Here is a 26,352-nt window from a genome sequence, read left to right as displayed (position 1 = left end):
TCCAGCATGTCGACATGTTCAACAACCCAGAAGCTCATCAAATCTTGTTGTTCAAGGGTTTTTACAGAGCTTCATCTCTAGCCCCGACCCTCACTTCTTGGAGATCGTGGGGGGAGTGCAGGGATTCTCCAATCCTTTGGTCTTTCTGTGACTGGCCCCATCCCGAGGATATCCGGGGGATCTACCCTAAGCCACCTCAGTAGCATGAACTCAGATGTGAAAGGGGCTATTAATGCATAACAAAAGACACTCCTACCACTCAGGAAATTCCAAGGGTATTCTGTGACAAGAACAAGGACATTTCGTATTATACCACAGGCACACACATCTGTGTCCTCAGCTTCTCATGTGCTCACTTTCTCCTCAGCCTACTCAAGTTCAGTGGTTGGTGGCTCCAACCCCTCCCTTACATGTGCTTCCTACTCTTGATCCTCTTTCCTTTCACTGAACTTGTCTGGGAGAACCCACTAGTTAAGTGCAGCTCTGCTTATTCTAGGTCTCTAGCATGGCTGGAAAAATAACCAGCCATGGTATCTGGTCTCAACTAGAAGCTCATGAGCACCCCCTTAAGCGGGTCTTTAGTTTTGCCCTGCTGTCCTGTAATTTTCTCTTAGCTGGTTCAGTCTCCAGTTTTTATAAGTGATATGATTTGGCTGTGTCCTCACCCAAATCTCATCTTGAATTGTAGTTACCAAAATCCCCACATGTCATGGGAGGGACCCAGTGGGAGGTAATTGAATCATGGGGGTGGTTACCCTGATTCTGCTGTTCTTGTGATGATGAGTGAGTTCTTACAAGATCTGATGATTTTATAAGGAACTTTTCCCCCTTTTCTCGGCACTTCCCCTTCCTGCCACGTGTTTGCTTCCCCTTCCACTATGATTGTAAGTTTCCTGAAGCCTCCCCAGCCCTACAGAACCATGAGATAATTAAACTTCTTTCCTTTATAAATTACCTAGTGTTAGGCAGTTCTTTATAGCAGTGTGAGAACAAACTAATACGACAGGTAACTGTGCCAAACTCCTTATGCCTCTTACCTCAGTCTTGCTCTCAGTTTAAGGTCCTAGTTTCGGGTTTCATTGAGAAAATAGAGGCAGTTAGAGGGAATTTCCCCTGCTTCCAGTGCTCACCAAATCTTTTTTCTAATTGCCTCTGTAACAGCAAAGGAACTACATTTGTGCTTCTATCCAAAGCCAATCTCTCTAACTTGTACGGTAGAAATCATTTCCTCTTGACTATCCAAGGATATTGTCCTTACAGTTGTCATGTCTCTCCTTTATCATCCATTTTTTTCTCTACACTGTATCATTATTGCTGTAATATCTCCTCCTGTCTTAAAAACATCCCACATCCCTTTCCACCCACATTCCTGTTTCCTCAGTCCTCTAATAGCAAAGCAGTCTTCACAAATTGTTAGTATCCATTGAGACCATAGACCATCCCAGCATTTACCAAGGGTTTGTTACATTATAGATTTGAAAACTTAGTTCTATTAAACATGTTTTGGAAATACAGAGTGCTCTTGGACATTTATGGGCATGTTAGCAAGTTACATTCTCTGAAATTTCTATAATAAGGAACTGTTTACACTTACTCAAATTTATTGAACACATAAATAGTTTTAGTAAAAGAACTTGTGGATGTTTTTTGGTACTTCTTTTAAACATAATTTGAGAAATGTTCAACTACTCAATTGTGATAACAGGCGATTTGCTTAAAATATTATGCCTCTCAGCTTAATGGAGAGATGATAAAAGTCCATAGATATTCCCAGCCTCCTTTATCCCACTCGGAATTATGTACTGTGCTCCTGGCAGAGGTGGCAGACATCTTAGGGTTCTGTTACTGACTGAACTACCTGTTTTGGATAATTATATTTAACCAGGGCTGTTTTTATTAATATATTTGACTTACCTACTTTTCTAAAGGGGAAATGTTACTTTCCTTAAACATATTCTCCTAAAATAGCCAAGCTTTTTATGGGCCAACCTTATTTTTTTCTGACTATGGTCTAACTCCTTAGACTCTGGTGGTTCTCATAACTAGGTAATACACATGAACTTTGAATTAACCTATCTGCAATATCTAATGCTGGTCTAATTGAAATAAGTTGCTCCTGTGTTTCAGGTGTCTGGAGTAGATTTGCAGAATGCCTCACACAGCGAAGCAGTTGAGGCCATTAAGAATGCAGGAAACCCTGTGGTGTTCGTTGTTCAGAGCTTGTCATCCACTCCACGAGTAAGTTTTAGTTCATATTTTCAAAAAGTTTAACAATACTCTGTATACCTGCAGACCAAGCTGTGCCCTCTAAATATTTTCCACATATTTTCATTGTAGTTCCCAAGCTATAGTTAAAGTATGAGCTTCATAAAAATTTATTTATGAAGTTCCCTTTTTTCCCCTCCAGTTTTGATCTTCTGGTCAAATTGGAGTCATTACAGTGTGCATTGGTTTAAGTTACTGCTCCTGGAATCAAACAGACCTGTTTTCAATTTCTTGATTCCTTATTTACCTGCTTTGCTAACTTGGAGGCAAGTTACTTTTCTGAGCAAGTTACTTTGTTTATGAAATAGTTTGAACAGAGGGTCAGGTGTAAAAACATTGTAGAGATACTATCACATGTTGTGTATATTTATTAAAGGATGTAAAAAAAAAACATGTTGACATGTTTTACTGTTGTTTGTTCTAATGTTAGAGATTCCAAATGTAAAAATAGCAATATTTAATCATAAAATTTTTCTTTTTCTTCTTTTTTTTGAGATAGAGTCTTGCTCTGTTGCCCAGTCTGGAGTGCAATGGCACGATCTCAGCTCACTGCAACCTCTGCCTCCCAGGTTCAAGTGATTCTTGTGCTTTAGCCTCCCAAATAGCTGGGATTGCAAGCATGTGCCACTATGCCCCACTAATTTTTGTATTTTTAGTAGAGACAAGATTTCACATTGTTCGCTAGGCTGGTCTCAAACTCCTGGCCTCAAGTGATCTGCCCACCTTGGCCTCCCAAAGTGCTGGTATTTCAGGTGTGAGCCATTGCGCCTGACCTACAATTTTTCTTCTGTAATTAATTACTACTGTGGTATGGAATTGGCACTGTGATATGAAATGTCAGTGGCAGGATGTGGATTTTATACTACAATGTACAACAGAAACATCACCCTTAAAACTGGAAGCAATATTCTTTTTCTTCATTTTATAATGGAAGACAGCTGTTCAAAACATATACACTTCTTTTTTTGTTTGTTTCTGGGGACAGAGTCTCATTCTGTCACCTAACCTGGAGTGCAGTGGCATGATCATAGCTCGCTGCAGCCTTTATCTCCTGAGCTCAAGCAATCTTATTATCTTAGCCTCCCAAGTAGCTGGCATTACAGGTACATGCCACTACACCTGGTGAATTTTTTTTTGGTTTTTTGACAGGGTCTCACTTCGTTCCCCAGGCTTATATATGCACGTAACTGCAAATTTTAAAAATTTATTTGCTTTCCAATATAGTTTTGTAGTGCATTCCAATCTTTTGTATGTCAAGGCAAAAAGAAAATAATACTTATATGGCAAACTGGGCGGGTATATGGTTGGCTATCCCAGTGGTGGGGGCGTTGATGGAATATTTTGCATACTTGTAACCTGCCTATGCACAGTGAGCTGCAGCCTGCATTGGCACCTCTGCTGTGTCACTGCATTTTGCAGTGTGGTGCCTTCCATTCTTAGCACCGTGTTTACACCATCAAGACTAATTGAGAGAGGTGAGCTGAATAAAGTTCTCTTGTTTTCATAAAATTTGAAATTCAATAAGAACTTTTAGAATCTAGTTTTTAATTCTTATAATATTGAGAATGTAGTTGAGGCCATGGTTTTATTTCTGGAAACCTAGTTCAACAGGAAAATTGGCCAGATTGTTGTTTGCCAAATTATACTTCCAAATCAATAATTTTGAATGAGAATGAGCCAATCAAATTATACATTTGCGTGGCCAGCTGTGAATGCCCTGCCAAAAAGGCTAAGCTTTCAATCCAACCTTTGCTAGTGAGCTGAGGTGGAAAGTTTTGTTTGGATGACACAAACAGTACAATTTCTTTCAATTATTCAAACAAAGAAAATCTCTTCAACACCATACCATGCTCAAGTTACTTACTCCCTATGTAGTATAATAGACTGCCACATTGCATATTCAGTTCATCAGGCATTGAACTATCTGTGGTTCTAGCCAAGGGAGCATATCCCATTGATGATATTAATTACTATGTCCATGACTTGTTCCATTTTCAACTTTGTTTATAGGGCAAAGTGACATTTATTTTTTGAGACAGGGTCTTATTCTGTCCCCCAGGCTGAGTGCAGTGGCACAATCATGGCTTGCTGAAACCCCGAACTCCTTGGCTCAAGCAATCTTCCCAGGTCAACCTTCCAAGTGGCTGGGACCACAGGCGTACGTCACCATGCCCAGCTAGTTTTTGATTTTTTCCTGCAGACAGGGTCTCCCCTTATTGCTCAGGAAGGTCTTGAACTCCAGGCCCAGGCAATCCTCCTGCCTCAGCCTCCCAAAGTGTTGGGATTACAGGCATAAGCCACTGCACCTGGCCAGGGCAAAGCGATTATTATTGCATGAGGCAAATGAAAGGAGAATCAAGTTTCATGTCTTTGTAAAATGGTGCTGTTTTTGGTTTACTTATTATTGCAAGTAGTACTGATTATCCAGAAATAGAAAATATAGGCAATGCTTAATCATTTGTATCTAGTTTACATTAAATTTTGAACTTTCCTTAAAACCCCCAAAATAAGTCATTTTCTAATGTTGTGTCCATCTAAGGCCTGATGTCTAAAAGTACCTTGGTCACATAAACATTCTCCTCAGCACTATGAATTGAGTGGTTGTTTTTATCTGTGTGCATTATCAGCTGCCTTAGGAGCATCACCAATACACCTTTTTTTTTTTTTTCTGAGACAGAGTCTCACTCTGTTGCCCAGGCTGGAGTGCAGTGGCATAATTTCGGCTCATTGCAACCTCTGCCTCCCGGGTTCAAGCGATTCTTCTGCCTAAGCCTCTTGAGTAGCTAGGATTACAGGCACGCATCACCACACCCGGCTAATATTTGTATTTTTAGTAGAGACAGGGTTTCACCATGTTGGTCAGGCTGGTTTCAAACTCCTGACCTCATGATCCACCTTCCTCGGCCTCCCAGAGTGCTGGGATTACAGGCGTGAGCCACCACGCCCAGCCACCGATACACCTTTTAAATCTTCTCACCCTGACTTTCTCAAGCATGTTTTCAGCCTTCTGGAAAAATGTGTGTATCTACTTGGATATACTTGGCAAATATTCGTTTTTGAGAGTAAGGCCTATAGAACGTTTTTCTGTAAGGTAATTTTTTCCACTTAATAACATAACTGCATTTCACAGAAATATCATATATATATTTTATATTAAAAAATCCTTTTGAAATTGGGTCATATCTTCAGCTCATTATGTTTATCATCACGTGTTGCTTTCTTTCTTCCTATATTCCAGTTGTACTGGTCAATACCATTGTTCCATAAGGGTACCTACTCTTTTTGACATATGAACATTTTGCATATTAATCGCCTATAAATATATTTTTACTTTCACAAGAAATACAGTCATCTGTTTTCCTGAAAGGTGGAGTCTTATTGAGCATTTTGTCTTCTAAATTTTGCTAAAGATATGTGTACAGAAGAACATTTTTCTGCTATTTGAAAAACAATGGGCCAGACGTGGTGCCTCACGCCTATGATCCCAGCACTTTGGGAGGCCGAGGTGAGAGGATCACTTGAAGTCAGGAGTTGGAGACCAACCTGGCCAACATGGCGAAACCCCGTCTGTATTAAAACTAGAAAAAGTAGCCGGATGTGGTGGTACACACTTGTAATCCCAGCTACTTTTGGGAGGCTGAGGCACAAGAATTGCTTGAACCCAGGAGACAGAGGTTGCAGTGAGCTGCGATCACACCACTGCACTCCAGTCTGGGCGACACAGCCAGACTTTGTCTCAACAAAAAAAAAAAAAAAAAAGAAAAGAAAGAAAGAAAACATTATAGTGGCAACTGACATTCTGTCTCATCCCAAAGCTTCTATTTAGCATCAGCTAGTTTTTCCATGGGAGAAAGTAGTAGTGTGGGCAGATAGTTTCTGACTTGTCAGGGAGGCAAAGTGTTTTGTTCAAGATTCTTCAGGACAAGGAACACTTGCCTGTAAATCCCACCAGTCTTTGAAATATGACTTAGGTTGTTAAATGTATTAAACAGATGTAGAAATATTAGGTACTAGTGTGCCTCTTCACATAGCACTGTATATATGTTAATGTATCATTACTGTTGTTTTTCATGTAAATGACACATTTCTGAGACTTTCTCATTTATTCTAAACTTTATTTACATTCTGTATTAAAAATGAAAATTTAATCTTAAATTGCATTTAGGGGAAAATGGGCCTTTTGTTTTTAATTATCACTAGGCAGGCAGTCTTTTAGTTTTCTGAGCAAGGAGTTTTTTTTTTTTTCTTTTTAATTTATTTATGTATTTTTTGAATCAGGGTCTTGCCCTGTAACCCAGGCTGGTGTTCAGTGATGCAACTGTGGCTCACTGTAGCCTCGACCTCAGCCCCACAAGTAGCTGAGATTATAGACGCATGCCACCACACCCAGCTAATTTTTAAATTTTTGTAGAGATGGAGTCTCCCTCTGTTGCCCAGGCTGGTCTCAAACTCCTGGACTCCAGCGACCTCCTGCCTTGGCTTCTCAGGGTGCTGGGATTACAGATATGAGCCACTGTACTTGGTCTATTTTTTTCTTTTAATCTTCATGTCTCTCACCAGATTTTATGCCAAGATTATCTGTGCTAGCTCTTTGAGGAGCCTCTTTTTATAAAATTAAACTGGTTCATTTATTTATAAACATTTATTATGTACAACTATGTATTAGGCCATTTCTGAGCACTAGAGAAATAGTGAAAAATAACACTGAATTCTGCTCTCATTAAGCTTATTCAGTGGTGGGAATAGATTTGTTAATTCATCCTTATGCTAATAGTGATAGTGGAATGTTTACTGAGTACACACAGTGTGGGAGATAACATACTTGAACTGGGGGTACAATGATGAATAAGGTAAATCTACCAAACAAATGTGTTATCCTATGTTCTTGGATAATTAATTAGATCACCCCTAAAACTCTATCTTGCAAAATGTGATGTTTGGATGACAGTTAGTATGTGACCTTGTTTTAGTCTTTTTCATCTTCAGCTTCTAGATCCACATACAGAAACCTGCATTTTTATGCCCTGATGGCATATATATAACTATAATATTTTAGAGTTATGTATCTTGTCAGATATTCCAAGTTTTATTGTTTGCTTTGAATTGTACTCATATTTTTACCCTTTAGATGAAGTTACAAAGTTAAGATTTTACCTGTTTAAACAAATACATTTAGGAATGTAATGATAGGCCAGGCACAGTGGCTCACGCCTGTAATCCCAGCACTTTGGGAGGCTGAGGCGGGCAGATCATCTGAGGTCAGGTGTTCGAGAGCAGCCTGGCCAACATGGTGAAATTCTGTCTCTACAAAAAATACAAAAATTAGCTGGGCATGGTGGCAGGTGCCTCTTGGCACAGCTAGTCAGCTGGAGAAACGCTTGAACCCAGGAGGCAGAGGTTGCAGTGAGCAGAGATCGTGCCATTGCACTCCAGCCTGGGCGACAAGAGCGAATCTCCATCTCAGACAAAAAAAAAAGAAAGAAAAAAAGAAATGTAATGATTGAAAAAAATTCTCCATTCTGTAATGTCAGAGAAAAAAAATGTGATGATTATGTCATTTAAACATTTTCTTCCCTCCACCCTTTTTTTTTTGGTCACCGTAGGTCATTCCTAATGTACATAACAAGGCCAATAAAATCACCAGTAACCAGAACCAGGACACCCAAGAAAAGAAAGAAAAGGTAACTTGAACTTCTCAAGGCTTTAAAAAATGTTTTGGTTTTATTTTTTCCATATCTGAACTCTAATAAAAGTGGCTTTTTGATGAGCGTCAGTGTTGTAGAAGCACTATATTTATTTATTTTTTTTCCTGCGAATATAACTGGTTCTTACCAGGATGGAGGACCGAAATGTGGTGCAGCGTAGATGCAAAAATATTATAAACGGCCAGTCAGCCATCAACGTCTATAGCTTTCTTTCCTGTTCAGACAGGCTGGTTGTTTGTCCATTCCCAGAACGTGCCTCTCACACTGAGACTTTGATCTTGCTGCTCTCGCCTGGAAGTCCATTTCCCACATTGCTCTCCCATAAGAATCCTTTTCATTCTTCAAGGACCACATCAAAGGTCATCTCTCCTGAGAAAACTATCCTCCCTGTCAATCAGAATTAATCCTCCATTCCTGTTTGCCCACCTCTATTGAAGTAGAATCTGTTGACCTAAAAATTATTTTAAGATGTGGTGTCCAGTAGGGATGAATTTTCATTTTTTCCCATCAAGAGAATTTATTCTTCTCTTGGGGAATTACTGTCCCACTGTTTTAAAATAGACCTCCTTTACCCACTGATTTGCAGTGCAACTCTGCTGTATCTCAGGTTACAAGGGGGAGTCTGTTTCTGAGCTTTCTCTTTGTTCCATTTGATCAACTTGTCTATCCCAGTACAAATGCTGCACTGATGGAATTATTAAAGCCTAGTAATCAATCTTGTTTCCCGATAGAGCACTTTCTTTTATATGTTTCTTCTTCTTAGACATGTCTTAATGATTTGTATCATTTTTCTTTTCTGTATCCATTTAGAATCAGATTATTAAATTCCACAAAAGTTTCTTTTGGGATTTTGGTTGGAATTGTGTTGAATCTATAGATTAACACAGAAAGAAGTTACATCTTTTGGATGTTGAAACTTTTAAACCATTAATATGATTTTTTAAATTTATTAAATTCTTTTATTTCTTTTAATTTTTGTAATTTTCTTTCTTTTCTTTCTTTTTTTTTTTTGTGAGACAGAGTCTCGCTCGGTCGCCAGGCCAGAGTGCAGTGGCGCGATCTTGGCTCACTGCAACCTCCACCTCCTAGGTTCAAGGGATTCTCCTGCCTTAGCCTCCCAAGTTGCTGGGATTACAGGCATGTGCCACCATGCCCAGCTAATTTCTGTATTTTTAGTAGAGATAAGGTTTCACCATGTTGGCCAGGATGGTCTCGAACACTTGACCTTATGATCCACCCGCCTTGGCCTCCCAAAGTGCTGAAATTACAGGCGTGAGCTGCTGCACCCGGCCTATAATTTTTTAAAAAAAATATTGAAATCTTGATTTATTCCTAGGTATTTTATTTTGCTATTTAATGATACCTCTTTAAATTGTGTTTTCTGTCTGTTTCTAGTATGTAGACATAAAATTGACTTTTATATATTTATTTGACATCTTGTAACATTATTCTTTTAAAACATACAATAATCTAGTGGAGAATACTGGAAAACCATAATGGTGAAACAAAAAAATAAAAATATAAACCTACAACCTAAAGATAAACTTATTAAACATTTCATATAGAACCTTTTAGTGTCTTTGTGTGTGTGCTCCATATATATACATGATATTTTAGTAAGAATATGAATCTTCAATTCTTTTCTATGTAGATTTTATTTTGGATTTTCTATACATATAATAAATAATAAACACTTTGGAATAAGGTAGTTTTCTTTTCCCTTTCCAATCTTTCTTTTCTCATTTTATTGTATCTGCTAAGACCTCTAGCACTGTGTTTAATAGAACTAATGATAGCTAACATTCTTGTCATTTTTCTTCCTGATATTTAAGGAAAAACTTTTACTGTTTCACCATTGAATATGATGTGTACTATAGGTATTTGTAGATAATCTGTCATGTAACTGTCTGATGGGTTCATCTTACCCACTGCCCAAATACAGTCGATTTATCAAGACAGGGGAATTGCAGTAGAGAAAGAGCTTAATGCATACAGAGCTGACTAAATGGGAGACTGGAGTTTTTTTATTACTATAATCAGCCTTCCTGAAAATTTGGAGGTTAGGGTCTTCTTTCAAAGATAGTTTGGGGGCTAGGGAATAGGGAATGTGATTAGTTTGGTTGGTGATGAAATCATAGGGAGTCCAAAACTGTCCTCTTGCGCTGAGTCAGTTCCTTGGAGGAGGTGAGGCAGAAGACCAGATAAACTTACCAGTCTGGGTACGTTGGCTGATCTATCAGAATGCAGAGTCTGGAAAATACCTTAAATACTAGTTTTTATAATAGTAACATTATACATGGAAGCAACTGAGGAGGTTAGAAATCTTGTGGCTTCTAAACCATAATTTCTAATCTTGTGGCTAATTTGTTGGTTTTGCAAAGATGGTCTGGTCCCCAGGCAAGTTGGGGGTTTGTTTTGGAAAAGAGCTATTGCCATCTTTGTTCCAAAGTTTAACTATAAACTAAATTCCTTCTATGGTCAGCTTGGCCTAGGCACAAGGATGAAGGTATTGTAGGCCAAGGTATTGGAGGTTAAAGGCAAGATGGAGTTGGTTAGGTCAGATCTCTTTCAGTGCAGTAGTTTTCTCACTGTTAATACGTTTTGCAAACATGGCTTCAGTCAGGTTAAGGAAATACTGTCTTTCTTCATTCCTACTTTGCTAAGAATTTTTACCATGAATGGCACTGGCATTGAATTTAACCAGATGTATTACTAATCCCCAGTGAAAGAAATGTGTGTATGTATAAATTTTTTTCTCCTTGAATCCCTTAATGTAGTAAATTATATTAATAGATTTCAGAATGTTGAACCAATCTTGAATTATTGGAATGCAATTTATTTGGTCATGATTTTTTTTTTTTTTTTTTTTTTTTGGCTCATTGCTGATATTTCTTTTAGGGTTTTTCCATCCATGGTCATGAGTGAGATTTGCCTAGAAATTTTCATTTATATACTGTCCAGTCTGGCTTTGGTTATGGTAAACTACTAAAATGATTAGTAGGAGCATGTATTCTTTTAAGTTCTCTGAGAGTTTGTATAAAAAAAGAAATTATCGGCCGGGCGCAGTGGCTCATGCCTGTATTCCTAGCACTTTGGGAAGCCAAGACAGACAGATCACAAGATCAGGAGTTCAAGACCAGCCTGACCAACATGGTGAAGCCCCATCTCTATTAAACATACAAAAATTAGCTGGGTGTGGTGGCATGCACCTGTAATCCCAGCTACTCCAGAGGCCGAGGCAGGAGAATCCCTTGAACCCGGGAGGTGGAGGTTGCAGTGAGCCGAGATGGCGCCACTGCACTCCAGCCTGGGCGACAGAGCGAGACTCTGTCTCAAAAATAAATAAATAAATAAATAAAAGAAAGAAATTATCAGTTCCTTCAATCTTTAGTCAAGCTACCCTATGAAGCCATTGTGGGCCTGTGTTTTCTATGTGGGAAAAATTTACAATACTGATTTAGTTCTTTAATAGTTATTGAATCATTCTGATTTTCTATTTCTTCTAGAGTCATTTTTGGTCATTGACTCTTCTAGGAATATTAATATCACCTAAGTTTTTCCATTTGTTGGCATAAACTTGTTTGTGTATTCTTTTTTTTTTTGTTTTTGGAGACAGTCTTGCTCTGTCACCCAGGCTGGAGTGAAGTGGTGCGACCCCAGCTCACTGCAACCTCCACCTCCCAGATTCAAGTGATTATTGTGCCTCAGCCTCCCGAGGAGCTGGAATTACAGGCATGTGCCACCATGCCTGGCTAAATTTTTATATATTTTTTAGTAGAGACGGGTCTTACCATGTTGCCCAGACTGGTCTTGAAGTCTTGAGTTCAGGCAGTCTGCACACCTCAGCCTCTCAGTGCTAGGATTACAGGCCTAAGCCACCACGCTCAGCCATTTCTCTTAACTTTAATCATCTCTGCTCCATTCATAGTGGTTCTTTTTCATTCTGAATTATGGCCAGGCCTGGTAACTCACACCTATAATTCCAGCACTTTAGGAGGCGTAAGTAGGAGGATTGCTTTAGCTCAGAAGTTCCAAGACCAGCCTGGGCAATCTGGCAAGACCCTGTCTCTACAAAATATAAAATATTAGCTAGGTGTGGTGGTGTGCACCTATAGTCCCAGCTACTTGGGAGGCTGAGGTGGGAGGATCGCTTGAGCCAGGGAAGGCCGCAGTGAACCGTGGTCACACGATTGCACTCTAGCCTAGGGGACAGGGCAAAACCCTGTCTCAAAAAATTTTTTAAAAAGTAAAAAATAAAACAAATAATAATGAAAAATAAAATAAGGCCGGGCGCAGTGGCTCAAGCCTTTGGGAGGCTGAGACGGGCGGATCACAAGGTCAGGAGATGGAGACCATCCTGGCTAACACAGTGAAACCCCGTCTCTACTAAAAAATACAAAAAACTAGCCGGGCGAGGTGAGGGGCGCCTGTCGTTCCAGCTCCTCGGGAGGCTGAGGCAGGAGAATGGCGTAAACCCGGGAGGCGGAGCTTGCAGTGAGCTGAGATCCGGCCACTGCACTCCAGCCTGGGTGACAGAGCGAGACTCCGTCTCAAAAAAATAAAAAAATAAAAAAGATAAAATAAAATAAAATAGAATAAGTAATTATTTACTTTATCTTTTCTTGATTAATCTTGAAAGTAATTTTCATTTAATTTTTTTTCTGAAGAATTACCTTTTGAAGTGTGTTCATCTTATCTGTTATATCTTTTTTCTGCTTAATTAATTTTTTTCTCATCTTTATATTGCCTTGCTTCTTTGTTTGGATTCATTCCCCTTTTTCACCCCTTAATAATCTTTAGTTAAATGTGGAGATTATTAATTTTATTTCTTTCTTGTCTAAAATAATCGTTTAAGGTTATAAATTTTTTCTTTCTTTTTCTTTTTCTTTTTTTTTTTTTTTTGAAGACACAGCCTTACTCTGTTTCCCAGGGTGGAGTGCAGTGGGGTAATCATGGCTCACTGCAACCTCACTGCCAGTAGTCCTCCCATCTGAGCCTTCCAGGTAGCTGAGACCACTGACACACACCATCACGCCCAGCTAATTTTTTGTATTTTTTTTAGGGATGAGGTTTTGCCATGTTGCCCAGGCTGATCTCAAACTCCTGGGTTAAAGCAATCTGCCTACCTTAGCGTCCCAAAATGCTGGGGTTATAGGTTTGAGCCACTGCCTCTAGCCTAAATTTTGCTAAGTTCCTGTTTACTACATTCTAAGATTTTAAATTGAATTTCTGTTTTTTGGTACTACGGGCTTTTATTTGTTTGTTTTGTTTTGTTTTAAGCTCCAATGTGATTTCTCTTTGACCCAAAAAGTATTTAGAAATATATTCTGAAGTTTCCACATGAATATTTTAAATATCTTTTGTTCTTATGTTCTAATTTAGCTATAATCGGAGATGTTTATGTAATATTAATTCTTTGACGTTGGTTGAGACTTGTTTTTAATGGCCTAGTACGTAGTTATTATGAATGTTATATTCGTGATTAAAAAGGATAGTTATTATTTAGTTATTGAGTACAGGTTTTTTTTTTTTTGAGATGGAGTCTCGCTCTGTCGCCCAGGCTGGAGTGCAGTGGCCGGATCTCAGCTCACTGCAAGCTCTGCCTCCCGGGTTCACGCCATTCTCCTGCCTCAGCCTCCCGAGTAGCTGGGACTACAGGCGCCCGCCACCTCGCCCAGCTAGTTTTTTTTGTATTTTTTAGTAGAGACGGGGTTTCACCATGTTAGCCAGGATAGTCTTGATCTCCTGACCTCGTGATCCGCCCGCCTCGGCCTCCCAAAGTGCTGGGATTACAGGCTTGAGCCACCACGCCCGGCCGAGTACAGGTTTTTATAAAAAGTTGATAGATCAAACTAACTATTTGAGTTATTCCGATTTCTTATACTTACTGATTTTTTTTTGTTAGCATAACCTAATGATTGCCCCCTTTTGATACTAAAATTAGTCGTTTTTTGTGTATTTTAGTTTTATTTCACATGTTTTCAAGTTAATTTATTAAGTGCATCCAAGTTTAAAATTTTTATATCATCCTGGGGGAATTGGCCCTTTTATTAATATGTGGCAGCGTTTAGTAATACATTAAACATCTGTTTCACTCACTGATATGGTTTGGCTGTCTCCCGACCCAAATCTCATCTTGAATTCTCACGTGTTGTGGAAGGGACCTGGTGGGAGATAATTGAATCATTGGGGCGGGTCTTTCCTGTGCTACTCTCATGATAGTGAGATCTCTCCTGCCTCATGGAAATGTAAGTCCATTAAACCTCTTTTTCTTCCCAATCTTGGATATGTCTTTATTAACAGCTTGAAAACAGATTTATACTCACTATCACTGAAACCATGTTGACTTTCTTCTTGTATTTGCCTGGTATGTTGGGTTGGAATTTGTTAAGCCACACACATAAAATGAAGTCAGGTCTAACTTTAGTGAATCTAAACTTGTATGGAATTTTTTTTTTTTTTTTTTTTTTTGAGACAGAGTCTTGCTCTGTCACCCAGGCTGGAGTGCAGTGGCGTCATCTCTGCTCACTACAACCTCCGCCTCTCGAGTTCAAGGGATTCTCCTGCCTCAGCCTCCTGAGTAGCTGGGATTACAGGCATGCCCCACCATGCCCAGCTAATTTTTGTATTTTTAGTAGAAACAGGGTTTTGCCATGTTGGCCAGGCTGGTCTCGAACTCCTGACCTCAGGTGATCCACCTGCCTCAGCCTCCCAAAGTGCTGGGATTACAGGCACAAGCCACCACACCTGGCCACTTGTATGGAGTTCTTAAGGTGCACCTTTTCCTCTTTTCTTTTCTCTTCCATCTCAAGCTAAGACCAAGGCCAGGAAATAAATCTTCTGTGATCAATATTTTGGCTTGTTTATTTTTTTAAACCTTTATCTACTACAGATTTCACCCCATTAGGAAAAAAGTCCTAACTGAATTGAACCCATGGGACAACTTTAATTACACACATGTACATGGGGAGCAATCAAGACACTGACTCCTTGAGGATTTAAGGAAAGGGTTTTTGCAAAAGATGAGGAAAAGGGTGATTAGGTTGTTTACCAAATTAAAGGATTGTCTGTTTAACCTGATTGGCCACTGTCTTTGAGTTCAGATTTTAATCACAAAGATTATATTCAGATTAGCAGTGGCACATGTTATATGATCAGGCTGTTGTGGGTTTTTTGGGGGAACACCTATTAATAAGCATAGGTAATATATAAGATTCCAGAAGACGGTGGTTATTGCTTGCAGAGGTGTTTCTTTTTCCCTACAGATTGCAGGTAATTAGTTGGAGGATTCTTTGTCAATCTTTTAGAGGAACAAGCCTTTATTTTCAGGGATAGGAATTTGGGAGGGTGATATTTTTAGTCTAACTTCCCATCTTTCTTGGCCTCAAGGGGGCACTTGGGACTCATTAAATCCTTATCTCTCATTAGATAAAAATGTATAGATACTGGATGATTATATAAAAGTCAAGACAATACAATCTGTAGTGAGAGAAAACAGATCAGTGGTTCCTTGGGGATGGGGTGTCAAGGGAAGAGGTGGGAAGGAGGGATTTAAAAAAGACATGAGCAGATTTTTAGGGATGATGGTTATGTTGACTATCTTGATTGTGGTGATGGACTCAAACTGTATCCTTTAAATGTGTGCAGTTTTGTACATGTCAATTATACTTCAATATATTGAATTAAAGTTGTTAAAGACAAACCAAAAATTCCTACCATCTTGCAATTTGCGTTTCTAGTGGGGCAAGGCAAACAGGATAGAATCAGTAACTGCTACTTTATTTTTATTTTTTTATTTTTTTTCAAAATGGAGTCTCACTCTGTCACCCAGGTTGGAGTGCAGTAGCGCAATCTCAGCTCACTGCAACCTCCACCCCCCAGGTTCAAGCAAATCTCCTGCCTTAGCCTCCTGAATAGCTGGGACTACAGGTGCATACCACCACACCTGGCTAATTTTTGTATTGTTTTAGTAAAGATGGGGTTTCACCATGTTGGCCAGGCTGGTCTTGAAGTCCTGACATCAGGTGATCTGCCCGCCTTGGCCTCCCAAAGGGCTGGAATTATAGATGTGAGCCACCATGCCTGGCCAGTAACTGTTACTTTAAAGTAATTTGGGGACAAGACATGGAAACCCACAAAATGTGACATTTGGAAGGGACTGGAATTTGAGCTCCATGAGAGCAGGGACCTCATCTGTTGGATTATTACTCTACCTCTATTGCCCAGAACACTGCCTGGCATCATATATATTTCTTGAATGAGTAAAGAATCCTAAAATCAAAACAGATCTCTGGTTTTAGGTTTCCAAGGGTTGGCAGATGCCCTCCAGGCAAGTGTCACCTTCCAGTGCTCCACTGGACCTCCTGATTTGGGATTTATAGTTGTTTCTGACTTCAGTCACATGTAACAAAAGCACTGTTTAAACTTTAATCTATCATTTTTATGTTGTTAAGAAGGGTTCTTCAGAATACCTAATCTACCCTATTGCTGGAATTTTGTCAATTCATATGTTGATGCAAAGATGTGAACATTCATCAAGTGTTTATTGGTTACCTATAGTCAACCAGTTACTGTGCAACAATCTGGGGATATAACATCAAAAAGGAAACGTACAAGGTAACACTCTGTGGGGACACAGACAATGAACACCACGTAGGTGAATGAACTGGTTGCTACTCCAGCCACATCTGGGAACAAGATAATGTAATTAGTTCAGGAAAATTCCACATAAGATCCCAGGAAAGAAAAAAGTATGTGTGTGATTCTTATCAACTTTGGACTGCTCCATTAAACCAGTTGAATTTCAATGCATGGCAAAGGTATTTGCATTCAGTAAAAACCCCAGTAGGAACCTGTAATACCAAAAGTCAACTGAGTTATTTGTCACAAAGAAAAACACCTAGCCACTGCATTAATGTGGCAACAGGAGAAATCATATCAGAATCTACATCTTCATTACAGGATGGTCTTTTAGTGGTTGCTGAATGCTCTTTTTACTGTATTACTTTTCTCTGAAATTGCATCTTAGATGCCAAGCATTTTGCTACATTCTGGAATGACAAGGCACCTTCACCATAAGAGGCATTCAGATCAGGGTGCCACGTGGAGTGAAATAAAGAGAATGTAATTAGTATGAAAATAAAAATGTGCCCAACATGCTTTGAGAGCATACTCTTTTCAAGGTTAGGAAGCCAGGTGACTAATCTATCTCTTTAAAAATTATTATCACTAGAAGAAGTTTTTTTGTGTATCTTATTTTCTCCTTAGTATAAAAGTAAGACATGGTCTCAAGAATCATTGACAATACAAATCACCTGAAACTCATTTCTAACAGAGGTCTACGTTTGGTTGGAGATCATTCACTTTAAAACAGAGAGTGACTAAAACTAAACAAACAAAAAACCAATGAGCAGATCTTGCATAAGTCTCTAGTTTTATTCTGGTTTGCCTCAGTTCACTGTTTTTTGATCTGTTTTGCATTATGTAGAGTGAAAGAATAGGCAATCAGGATTCATAGAAACACTAGTATTGGCCAGGCACAGTGGCTCACGCCTGTAATCCCAGCACTTTGGGAGGCCAAGGCGGGAAGATCATTTGTCAGGAGTTCAAGACCAGCCTGACCAACATGGTGAAACCCCATCTCTTCCAGAAATATAAAAATTAGCCAGGTGTGGTGGTACAAGCTTGTAATCCCAGCTACTTGGGAGGCTGAGGCAGGAGAATTGCTTGAACCCAGGAGACGGAGGTTGCAGTGAGCCGAGATGGCACCACTGCACTCTAGCATGGGTGACAGAGTGAGACTGTCTCAAAACAAAAAAGAAATACTAGTATTAACTGAAGGTTCCTAAAAACTCTTGGCTATTTTCTAAGGTTTTCTTCAGTGTTATTTCACATATTTTCTTTCTTCAAGAGGTTATGAACTTTGATTATGTGAATTTGGATTCTTATATAAAATGATTCTGAGTTTGTGGTTTTGTGAAAAGAGATTCTTAAAATTATTATTAAAAGGCTTGTACATTTAAAGTAATGTAACTTTAGTCAACTATTTTCTGGAAACTCTGGGAATATTACATTTAAATAATGCTCATTTCTATAAGCAATCAGAAAGAGATTCCTTATTTTGAGAAATTTACATCTAATTTATTAATAGGCTCTGAAGGTAGGAAAATATTTCACACTCAAAATGAAAGGTAAGGACTTTTCTTTCTTCAGTGCAGATACACAGAATGTGTTCAGCTTCTGTCCTGCAACTAGAGCCATATGTTGAATGTAGACACAGGAATGCAAAACCCTACTGGTTTTTTGTCAAAGAGCTGTTCTTTCCAGTGGACCCAAGACATGGTCTTGTATAAAAAGACAGACAGGCACACAAAAAGACTAAAAAATGCATTCTCTATTGTCTCTCAACCAATGGAGAATAGATCTTTATAGAACCAATATATTATAGATTCTCATCCGAACAAATAACTCTAAATGGTCAGACCATAAAACCAAACTTCATTTATTTCTACTGTCAGTGAGGAATTACAAGTGCGTATCAGAACCAAACTTGGTCTCATATCATAAACAAAATCATAGAACTGGAAATAAAAATCAGAGAAACTGTCAAAAAAGCAAAGTTCTGTTGCCACTTGGAATTAACTGTGGGTGCCAAAAAATCATGTAAATGGGCTTAAACAGCTCATGAATTGCATCTCTGAGGCATCACAATTTAATTGGTTCTGGTAGGTGAGTCTGCTTGAGCATCTCTGTGGGACCTCCAAAACTGTTCAAAGTATAATTTAAGAAAAAAATAAAAACATGACTGAAAATTATGCAAAATGTGCAGGTGCCAGGTATTCATTTAACTCATTAATGAGGGAACCAATAAGATGGTAAGCCTGGTGCAGAGAGAATTGAAGAGAGTGAAGTGCTATTGAAGAGAGTGCTAAAAGAAAGAATGCTTAAGATTCCGATTTAGATAAAAAACTGGTTAATGTCTTACAGGGCAATAAAACTGTAACCTTTGAAGTGATCTTTTCTACAGGACTAAAATCATTTGCATCTCTACCAGACACAATTAATATGCAGTGATATTGAGCAAGAATTATTTGCATCTCTGACATTTTTCTAAGGTTAATAATACGTCAGGAAACCCAAGCAGCACGAGTGACAACCAGTTGTTTAGTCATTCAGCAAATCGTTCAGGGAGGCCTACTGTGTTCCCAGGACTGTTCTCAGAGTTGAGGATACCACAGAGTCTGTTTTGTGCTTTACTCTCCTGAAGGTCATAATCACCTGGTCTGGTTGTACATCCCTTGCTCCGGCTGCCTTTGCCATACCTGGGGAGAGCCTGGCCCTGTACGCACCCTTCTCTCATGTGCAGTATCTGGCAATCCACATTCAGACTATAAGGAGACCAGGACATGCTTATTCTGTATTCTTTTTCAAGAATATCAGTAGAAGCTAATTAAATAAATCAGTTGTACAATTTTGCCTTAGATATAAAAAATTCCATTAAAGAGAATTCATCTCAATATTATTTTAAAACCTGGCTGTCTTTGTTCTGAGTATTGTCTTTGATATAGAATATCCTGGTTCTGAGGAAAAGGTTTACTGAAAAGAGTTCATTTGCCTTTACTCTTCATTTCACTCAGTTTTAAGTTTTTTTCAACTTAAAAGAATCAAAGAGACAAAGTGATCACATTTCTGGATTCTCCTGTTGCCTAAGAGGCATTTTGTATTTGGCATCTTCGGTCATCACTCTTGCATTTTATAGATTTTTGCATTTTCTACAAGTGTATATAGTTTCCGCTTTGGTTCGACATTATCTTAAGTAAATAAGGGTGTGTGCTTTCCTTTATGACTCTCAAATAGTGTTTTCTATTTTGGAGGAATTTATTACATGCCTGCTTTCTGTAATGGACCACTCATTGGCCACTTACTGAAATGTATCCTGCCATTAGTGGTTTTGTCATATAAAGCATAATTGAATGTACTTTATTGAAATCCTGTAGCATAATCCAGTTGTTTTGGCTTTTGTGAAATGCTTGGGTATATCGGCTCCTATTCTTTTTAGCAGCTTGAGTCTCACCGTTGAGTTTGGCATGTTTTATTTTTCCCATCGTTCAAGAAAATGTCTTCATTCTGTGAAGGTAATTTGATCCTAGAGTTTAATTCTACTTTAATTGTGTATATGAACCAAATATTGATGTGCTGTATCATTTCATTTGTGAATTGAATGAATATTTATGCAGATATAATTATTCACTATGAAGATATTTCTTTTGAAAATGTTGAAGTGTGTGTTGACCATCAATAAATTATAGATGAATACATTTTCAGTTAGAAAATCTTGGTCTGTCAGGTGTCTTTTAAAGAATACAATCTGTAACTTCTACAATTGAAGAAAAAGTTTAAATCATTGTAGAATTAATACAATGGATAGTTTTACTTTTATATTTATTTTAGAAATGTCTTTCATTTGAATTTTCTGGTTAATAACAAAATTACACTTCCACAATGTAAATAAAATACAAATAACTGATTTTCTCACTAGAGAAAAGAATGCATTCTTTTAGGTAGGTCAACAGTCTTAAAACTTGCTTTTAAATTCCTATTTTCTGCATTAGTGTGTTTATATCACAGAGTCACTTTTATATTATAACATAAACATAAAAGAATACATTGTGTTTGTTTTACAATCCTCATGATACGAATGAAGTTGGGTATGGTCTAAATATTTCGACTGTCTTTTATGCTTTTGTTGTTGAAAGAAGAGCATTGTACAAACACAGCATTTAACCCTTCTCTCAAATTTTGCATCTTCAGAGGCAAGGAACTGCCCCACCGCCGATGAAACTCCCTCCTCCTTATAAAGCTCTGTCTGATGACAGTGATGAAAATGAAGAAAAAGGTGCCTTTACCCACCGTGAGTGCCTTTTCACTATTTAGGGTAGATGCAGAACTTATTACATTATGTTTTAACAACTGTTGTAAATTATCAAATATATGGCTGTGAGTTCTTCAAAAATGTGCATGAACATATGCTGAAAAAGCAAATCTATACCTTTGAAGCTTTTGTGGCGTCATTTCCTCAGCTTTTCCCTTTGACACTGAGAAAGGGAATATTGAAGGAAGCTATATTGTACACTATTTTTCCTGTATTTCCTTCTAATCTTATTGTTTGGTTGTGAATACAAAAATGTCCCTAGTCTTTGAAATTAGAATTTGACCCATAATTATCTAGGTTGGATGTAGATTTCAGTTATTGATTACTTGCCTTACTCAAAGTGATGTTGCTAATGCAGAATCACAGAAGGCCCACCAACTTGTATTTTGTCCTTTAAAATTCATCTCACGATTTTCTTTTGCATTAGAGGAGTCAAATATCCATTCATATATATATTTAACTGTGGCTTTACTTAAAATAATTTGCATTTCTTTTATGTCTGTATAGTGTATACTATTGCTAATGTATACCAGATTTCTTTTGGAGGTGATGAAATGTTCTAAGATTAGATAGTGGTGATGGTTATACAGTTTGTGAATATACTAAAATCACTGACTTATACATTCTAAATTGGTGAATTTTATGGTATGTGAAACATATGTTTCCTTAACAGAATGTTTTCCCTTCTACAATATGGAAAAGGAATTCAATATCAAAATTGAGTCAAAATTCTTACTCTAGCAGTTCCTAGAGTGTGACCTTAAATATGCCCCCCTCTTCTATAAAAAGGGTGCAATAATGATACCTACTTCATAGGGTTATAATGAGGATTAAAATAAAGCAATAAAGCCTTTAGCCTGCCATATAGTGAGTCTTTGATAAGTATTATAGCTCCTATTATGGTTATAATAATTATTTATATTTTTCTTAATAAATAACAAATATATAAATAGAAATAAAATATAAAATAAATGTAACTTTATAATAATTAAGTTGATGTTATAAAAACTTGAATTGTACTTTGCAATTTTATGAAGCCCTTTCTTGTGTCATTTTCTTCATGCGTTCAATAAATCTTTTTTGAATACCATCTGCTTTTTAGTAACAGTGTTAAGTGAGTCTGCGATGGAATGAGTAACACATCGCTCCTTTTGTCTTGATTGAGCCACCACCCTGGAAGGGATAATGCAAAGGCATGGGAACAAACTGTGATAAGTGTACTGTGGGCTTTAGTTCTCAGTCTCTTTTTGGAGAGCTACACATGGTATATAAAGTTGATATGTATGTGCACATGTGTAATATATTTCCTTGTTCTGATATAGATATCAGGGCAACTGCCACAGAATGGAGCTCAGTTGTTGATTACTCCATACATTCTGGTTTCCTAGAAGGCCAGTATTTGTTGAGGTGTGCACCTAAGATTGTGTTCTAATCCTGGTTCCATTACTTGCTAGTTGTGAGTTTTTGGACAAGTTATTTAACTTCTCCATGGTTCACACTTGCTTATCTATGTGGGGGTGAGCGAATATCTTATAACCTGCCTCATATCATTGTTGCAACAATTAGAGGAGAAAAAGCTTTTGAAGAGCTTAGTATAGGCAATGTGATACCTACTAAATGCTCTGGTTTACCATGTACCAGACATTGTTTTAAAGCCTTTATGTGTGTTATTAACTCAGTCAACATACTAATTTTGTGAGGTTCTAATTATACAAATAAAAGCTCAGAGAAATTAAAGAATGTGTCTAAAGTTAGACAGCTAACAAATAGTAGAAATGGGGTTCAAACCCATGTGCTCTTACTCCAAAACCTGTAACATGATCGACACTTGCTGTTACTTAAAACTCATTATGATTGCAGAAATAGGTAGAGCTGGGCACAGTGGCTCATGCCTGTAATTCCAGCACTTTGGGAGGCTGAGGTAGACAGCTTACCTGAGGTCAGGAGTTCAAGACTAGCCTGACCAACATGGTGAAACCCCGTCTCTTAAAAAAAAAATAGGTACAGAGTGATTTGGGGTTCTCTCTTAAATATCACTTTTATCCCTAAAATAGGCAGACTCAGCAGTGTCCTCCCCAAAGTTACAAGCTCATATGCACAGGCACATATACATGGCAGCAGTAGGGTCAGGAAGGACACTAATTTACCTCAAATGCAGAAAAAGACTTCTAATATTGAGCCATTCTTGAGCTATAATATTATACATTTCATAGATTCTCCAGCAGACCTATTTTGGCTGTGTATATTACTTTTCTCTTCATTCATTTTGCTTCCCAATTTTTTTCCTTCACAGTGTACAGTCCCCATTTTATACCCTATTAAATTTACTGTTAACCTTCTCCAGAAGAGTTTGAACTGTATGGAGATATTTGTTAGATAATTCACATTTGAAATGCACGTGAACCTGAAGCCTCTGGCCTTCCTGTATTTCCTTTTGAAATAGATCCCATGGGTTTTTCTTTGTTCTTTGACTCATATTAAATGAACACTCTGCTCATCTGTTCTAAACTAAAAGTATTTTGGGTTGCTGTTTTATCAGATTCTTGTCCGAAGACTAAGCCTTTGTTTTTACAGTGATGAAAGTATGGCTCTGTAACTTTCCCAAGGACCATAATTCTGCAGCAGATGGCTGCAATGTAAGCTGTCGGCCTACAGAGAAGTGCTGATTTTATTAGAGAGATCCAGGGATGAGATACACATGGTTTCTGGGGGTTTTTCGAGATGGGGTCTTGCTCTGTCATCCAGACTGGAGTGCAGTGGCACAATCATGGCTCACTGAAACCTCAGTTTCCCAAGTAGCTGGTACCACAAGTGTGGGCCACCAGGCCTGGCTGGCTAACTTTTTTTTTTTTTTTTTTTTTTGAGACAGAGTTTCACTCTTGTTGCCCAGGCTGTAGTGCAGCAGCACCATCTCGGCTCACTGCATCCTCAGCCTCCCAGGTTCAAGCGATTCTCCTGCCTCAGCCTCCCGAGTAGCTAGGATTATAGGAATGTGCCACCACTAATTTTGTATTTTTAGTAGAGACACGGTTTCTTCTCCACGTTGGTCAGGCTGATCTCAAACTCCTGACCTCAGGTGATCCGCCCACTTCGACCTCCCAAAGTGCTGGGATTATGGGTGTGAGCCACCATGCTCAGCCTAATTTTTTAATTTTTTCGTAGAGATGGAACCTTGCTATTTTGCCCAGCTGGCCTCAGACTCCTGGACTCACACTATCCTTCCCAAAGTGCTGGGATTATAGGCGTGAGCCACCACACACTAGTCTAAAGCATGTTAAGAGCTGGCTTTACTAGTTACTTATTTATAAAGTTTATTCAGATAAGAAGTGTTTATTGAGTTGGATGTTATGCGTGGGGAGACACTGTTCTAGGTGTTGAGAATATGGCGGGGAACATGTCCGTTGCTCTCATTAGCTTAGATTCTGGTAGGGAGAAAGATTATAAACAATCAGATAGTTTAAATAGTGATAAGGTCTCTGAATGAAATAAAATAATAAAATTTAAAAATTATGTTAAAAATAAATTTTAAAACAAAATAAAAAATAAAACAAAACATGGGGCCGGGCGCGGTGGCTCAAGCCTGTAATCCCAGCACTTTGGGAGGCCGAGACGGGCGGATCACGAGGTCAGGAGATCGAGACCATCCTGGCTAACACTGTGAAACCCCGTCTCTACCAAAAAATACAAAAAAAAAACTAGCCGGGCGAGGTGGCGGGCGCCTGTAGTCCCAGCTACATCGGGAGGCTGAGGCAGGAGAATGGCGGTAAAACCCCGGGAGGCAGGAGCTTGCAGTGAGGTGAGATCGGCCACACTGGCACTCTCCAACCGGGCTGACAGAGCGAGACCTCCGTCTCAAAAAAAAAAAACAAAAACCATGGTACATGGAATGTGCATTGGAGGAGAAGTATTTAGTGGATGTTAGAAAGGTCCAGGCCGGGCGCGGTGGCTCAAGCCTGTAATCCCAAGCCAAGTGGCGGCGGACGGCATCCAAGGTAGGAGACTCCCAGACCATCCCTGGCTAACATGGTGAAACTCCGTCTCTACTAAAAAAATACAAAAAAACTAGCCGGCGGGTGGCGGGGCCTGTAGTCCCAGCTATCGGTGAGGCTGAGGCAGGAGCTGGCGTGACGGCGAGCGGAGCTTGCAGTGAGCTGAGATCTGGCCAGTGCACTCGTTGGGGTGACGAGCGACCTCCGTCTCAAAAAAAAAAAAAAAAAAAAAAAACAAATAGGCTGGTTCCGTGCTCACGCCTGTGATCCCAGCCTTTGGGACTAAGGAGGTGGTCACTTGAGTCGGAGTTCAAGCCGCTGCCTGGGCAATATGGCAAAACCTATCTCTACAAAAGTTACAAGAAATTAACTGGGTGTGGTGGTGAGCATCTGTAGTCCCACCCACTTGGAAGGCTGAGGTGAGAGGATCGCTTGAGCCTGCGAGATAGAAGCTTCAGTGAGCCGAAATCATGCCACTGCATTCCAGGCCGAATGACAGAGTGAGACTCTGTCTCCAAAATGAAACCTAAATGAAGAAGGAACCACACTGCAAAGATCCGGCTCATATAGTCATCATATAGTCATCAGATAGTCATCAGATAGTCATCAGATAGTCATCATATAGATGAGAGCTTTTTTGAGCCTGAGACTGTGACCCACAGTAAAATACACTTTACTTAACCAATATAGATGCACACACACACGAACATGCACATATAATTGAAACAAAAGTTTTATGAAATATTACTTACCTTTATAATGTGTGAATTTTATTCTTTTTTATTTTATCCTATTTCATGTTTTTAAACGTTGGTTGCAACTCAGTATATTTTATGACTAACAAACAAGTCACAACCTGCATTATGAAAAACACTAATTTAGATCCAAGGCTTTCAAACTTCAGTGTGCCTCAGAAGATTCCAGAAAGCTTGTGAAAACAGTAATTGATAGTCATGGTCATTCCCTGCGCGCCCCCCCTCCACCACCCCCAACACACACACACAGCACAGGCCATTTCTGATTCCTTAAGCCTGGACCTGATCATTTGCATTTATAATTAGTTTCCAGGTGATGCTGGTATCACACTTCCGATCCAGAGACTACACTCTGAAAACCAAAACCACTGATCAAAATGGTCTTTAAAGTCATGGGAGCCCATAAGCTTACTTAGGAATACTGTGTAGACAGCAACAAGAAGCAAACCCAGCACCTGCCCCATGAGCCAGCAAGGAACACTTTAGCATAAGAACACTTCCAGGAGATTAGGGGATTATGTTGTTTATGAGAGAAGTGGTTCAAGAAGGCTGTCACTGACCTTCAGTGGTCAAGGGTGGAATGCTGCTAAGAAGTTGAAGAGGCTGGGACATGAAAATAACCATTGAATTTAACAACAAGAAATTGATGAAGAAGAAGAGAAAAGGGACTCTTTTTTTTTTTTTTTTTTTTTTTTTTTTTTTTTTTT

At 38.8% G+C, this 26,352-nt stretch overlaps 1 protein-coding gene across 6 annotated transcripts in view; it reads left to right on the top strand.

Moving 5' to 3' along the window:
- PATJ (PATJ crumbs cell polarity complex component) overlaps nt 1-26,352 on the top strand; it is a 441,042-nt gene that overhangs the window by 170,663 nt on the left and 244,027 nt on the right. For all 6 annotated transcript variants that reach the window (XM_017877225.1, XM_017877223.1, XM_017877224.1 and 3 more), the window contains exons 25-27: nt 2,128-2,238; nt 7,869-7,946; nt 20,781-20,880. In XM_017877225.1, coding sequence (XP_017732714.1) covers nt 2,128-2,238; nt 7,869-7,946; nt 20,781-20,880 — 289 coding nt within the window. The remainder of the gene's footprint in view (nt 1-2,127; nt 2,239-7,868; nt 7,947-20,780; nt 20,881-26,352) is intronic.

Source organism: Rhinopithecus bieti, unplaced genomic scaffold (genome assembly GCF_001698545.2).
Source record: "Rhinopithecus bieti isolate Rb0 unplaced genomic scaffold, ASM169854v2 scaffold_6380, whole genome shotgun sequence".
NCBI lineage: Eukaryota > Metazoa > Chordata > Mammalia > Primates > Cercopithecidae > Rhinopithecus > Rhinopithecus bieti.
The sequence above is the reverse complement of the archived record's forward strand: the minus strand, read 5'-3'. Positions and strand labels throughout refer to the sequence as shown.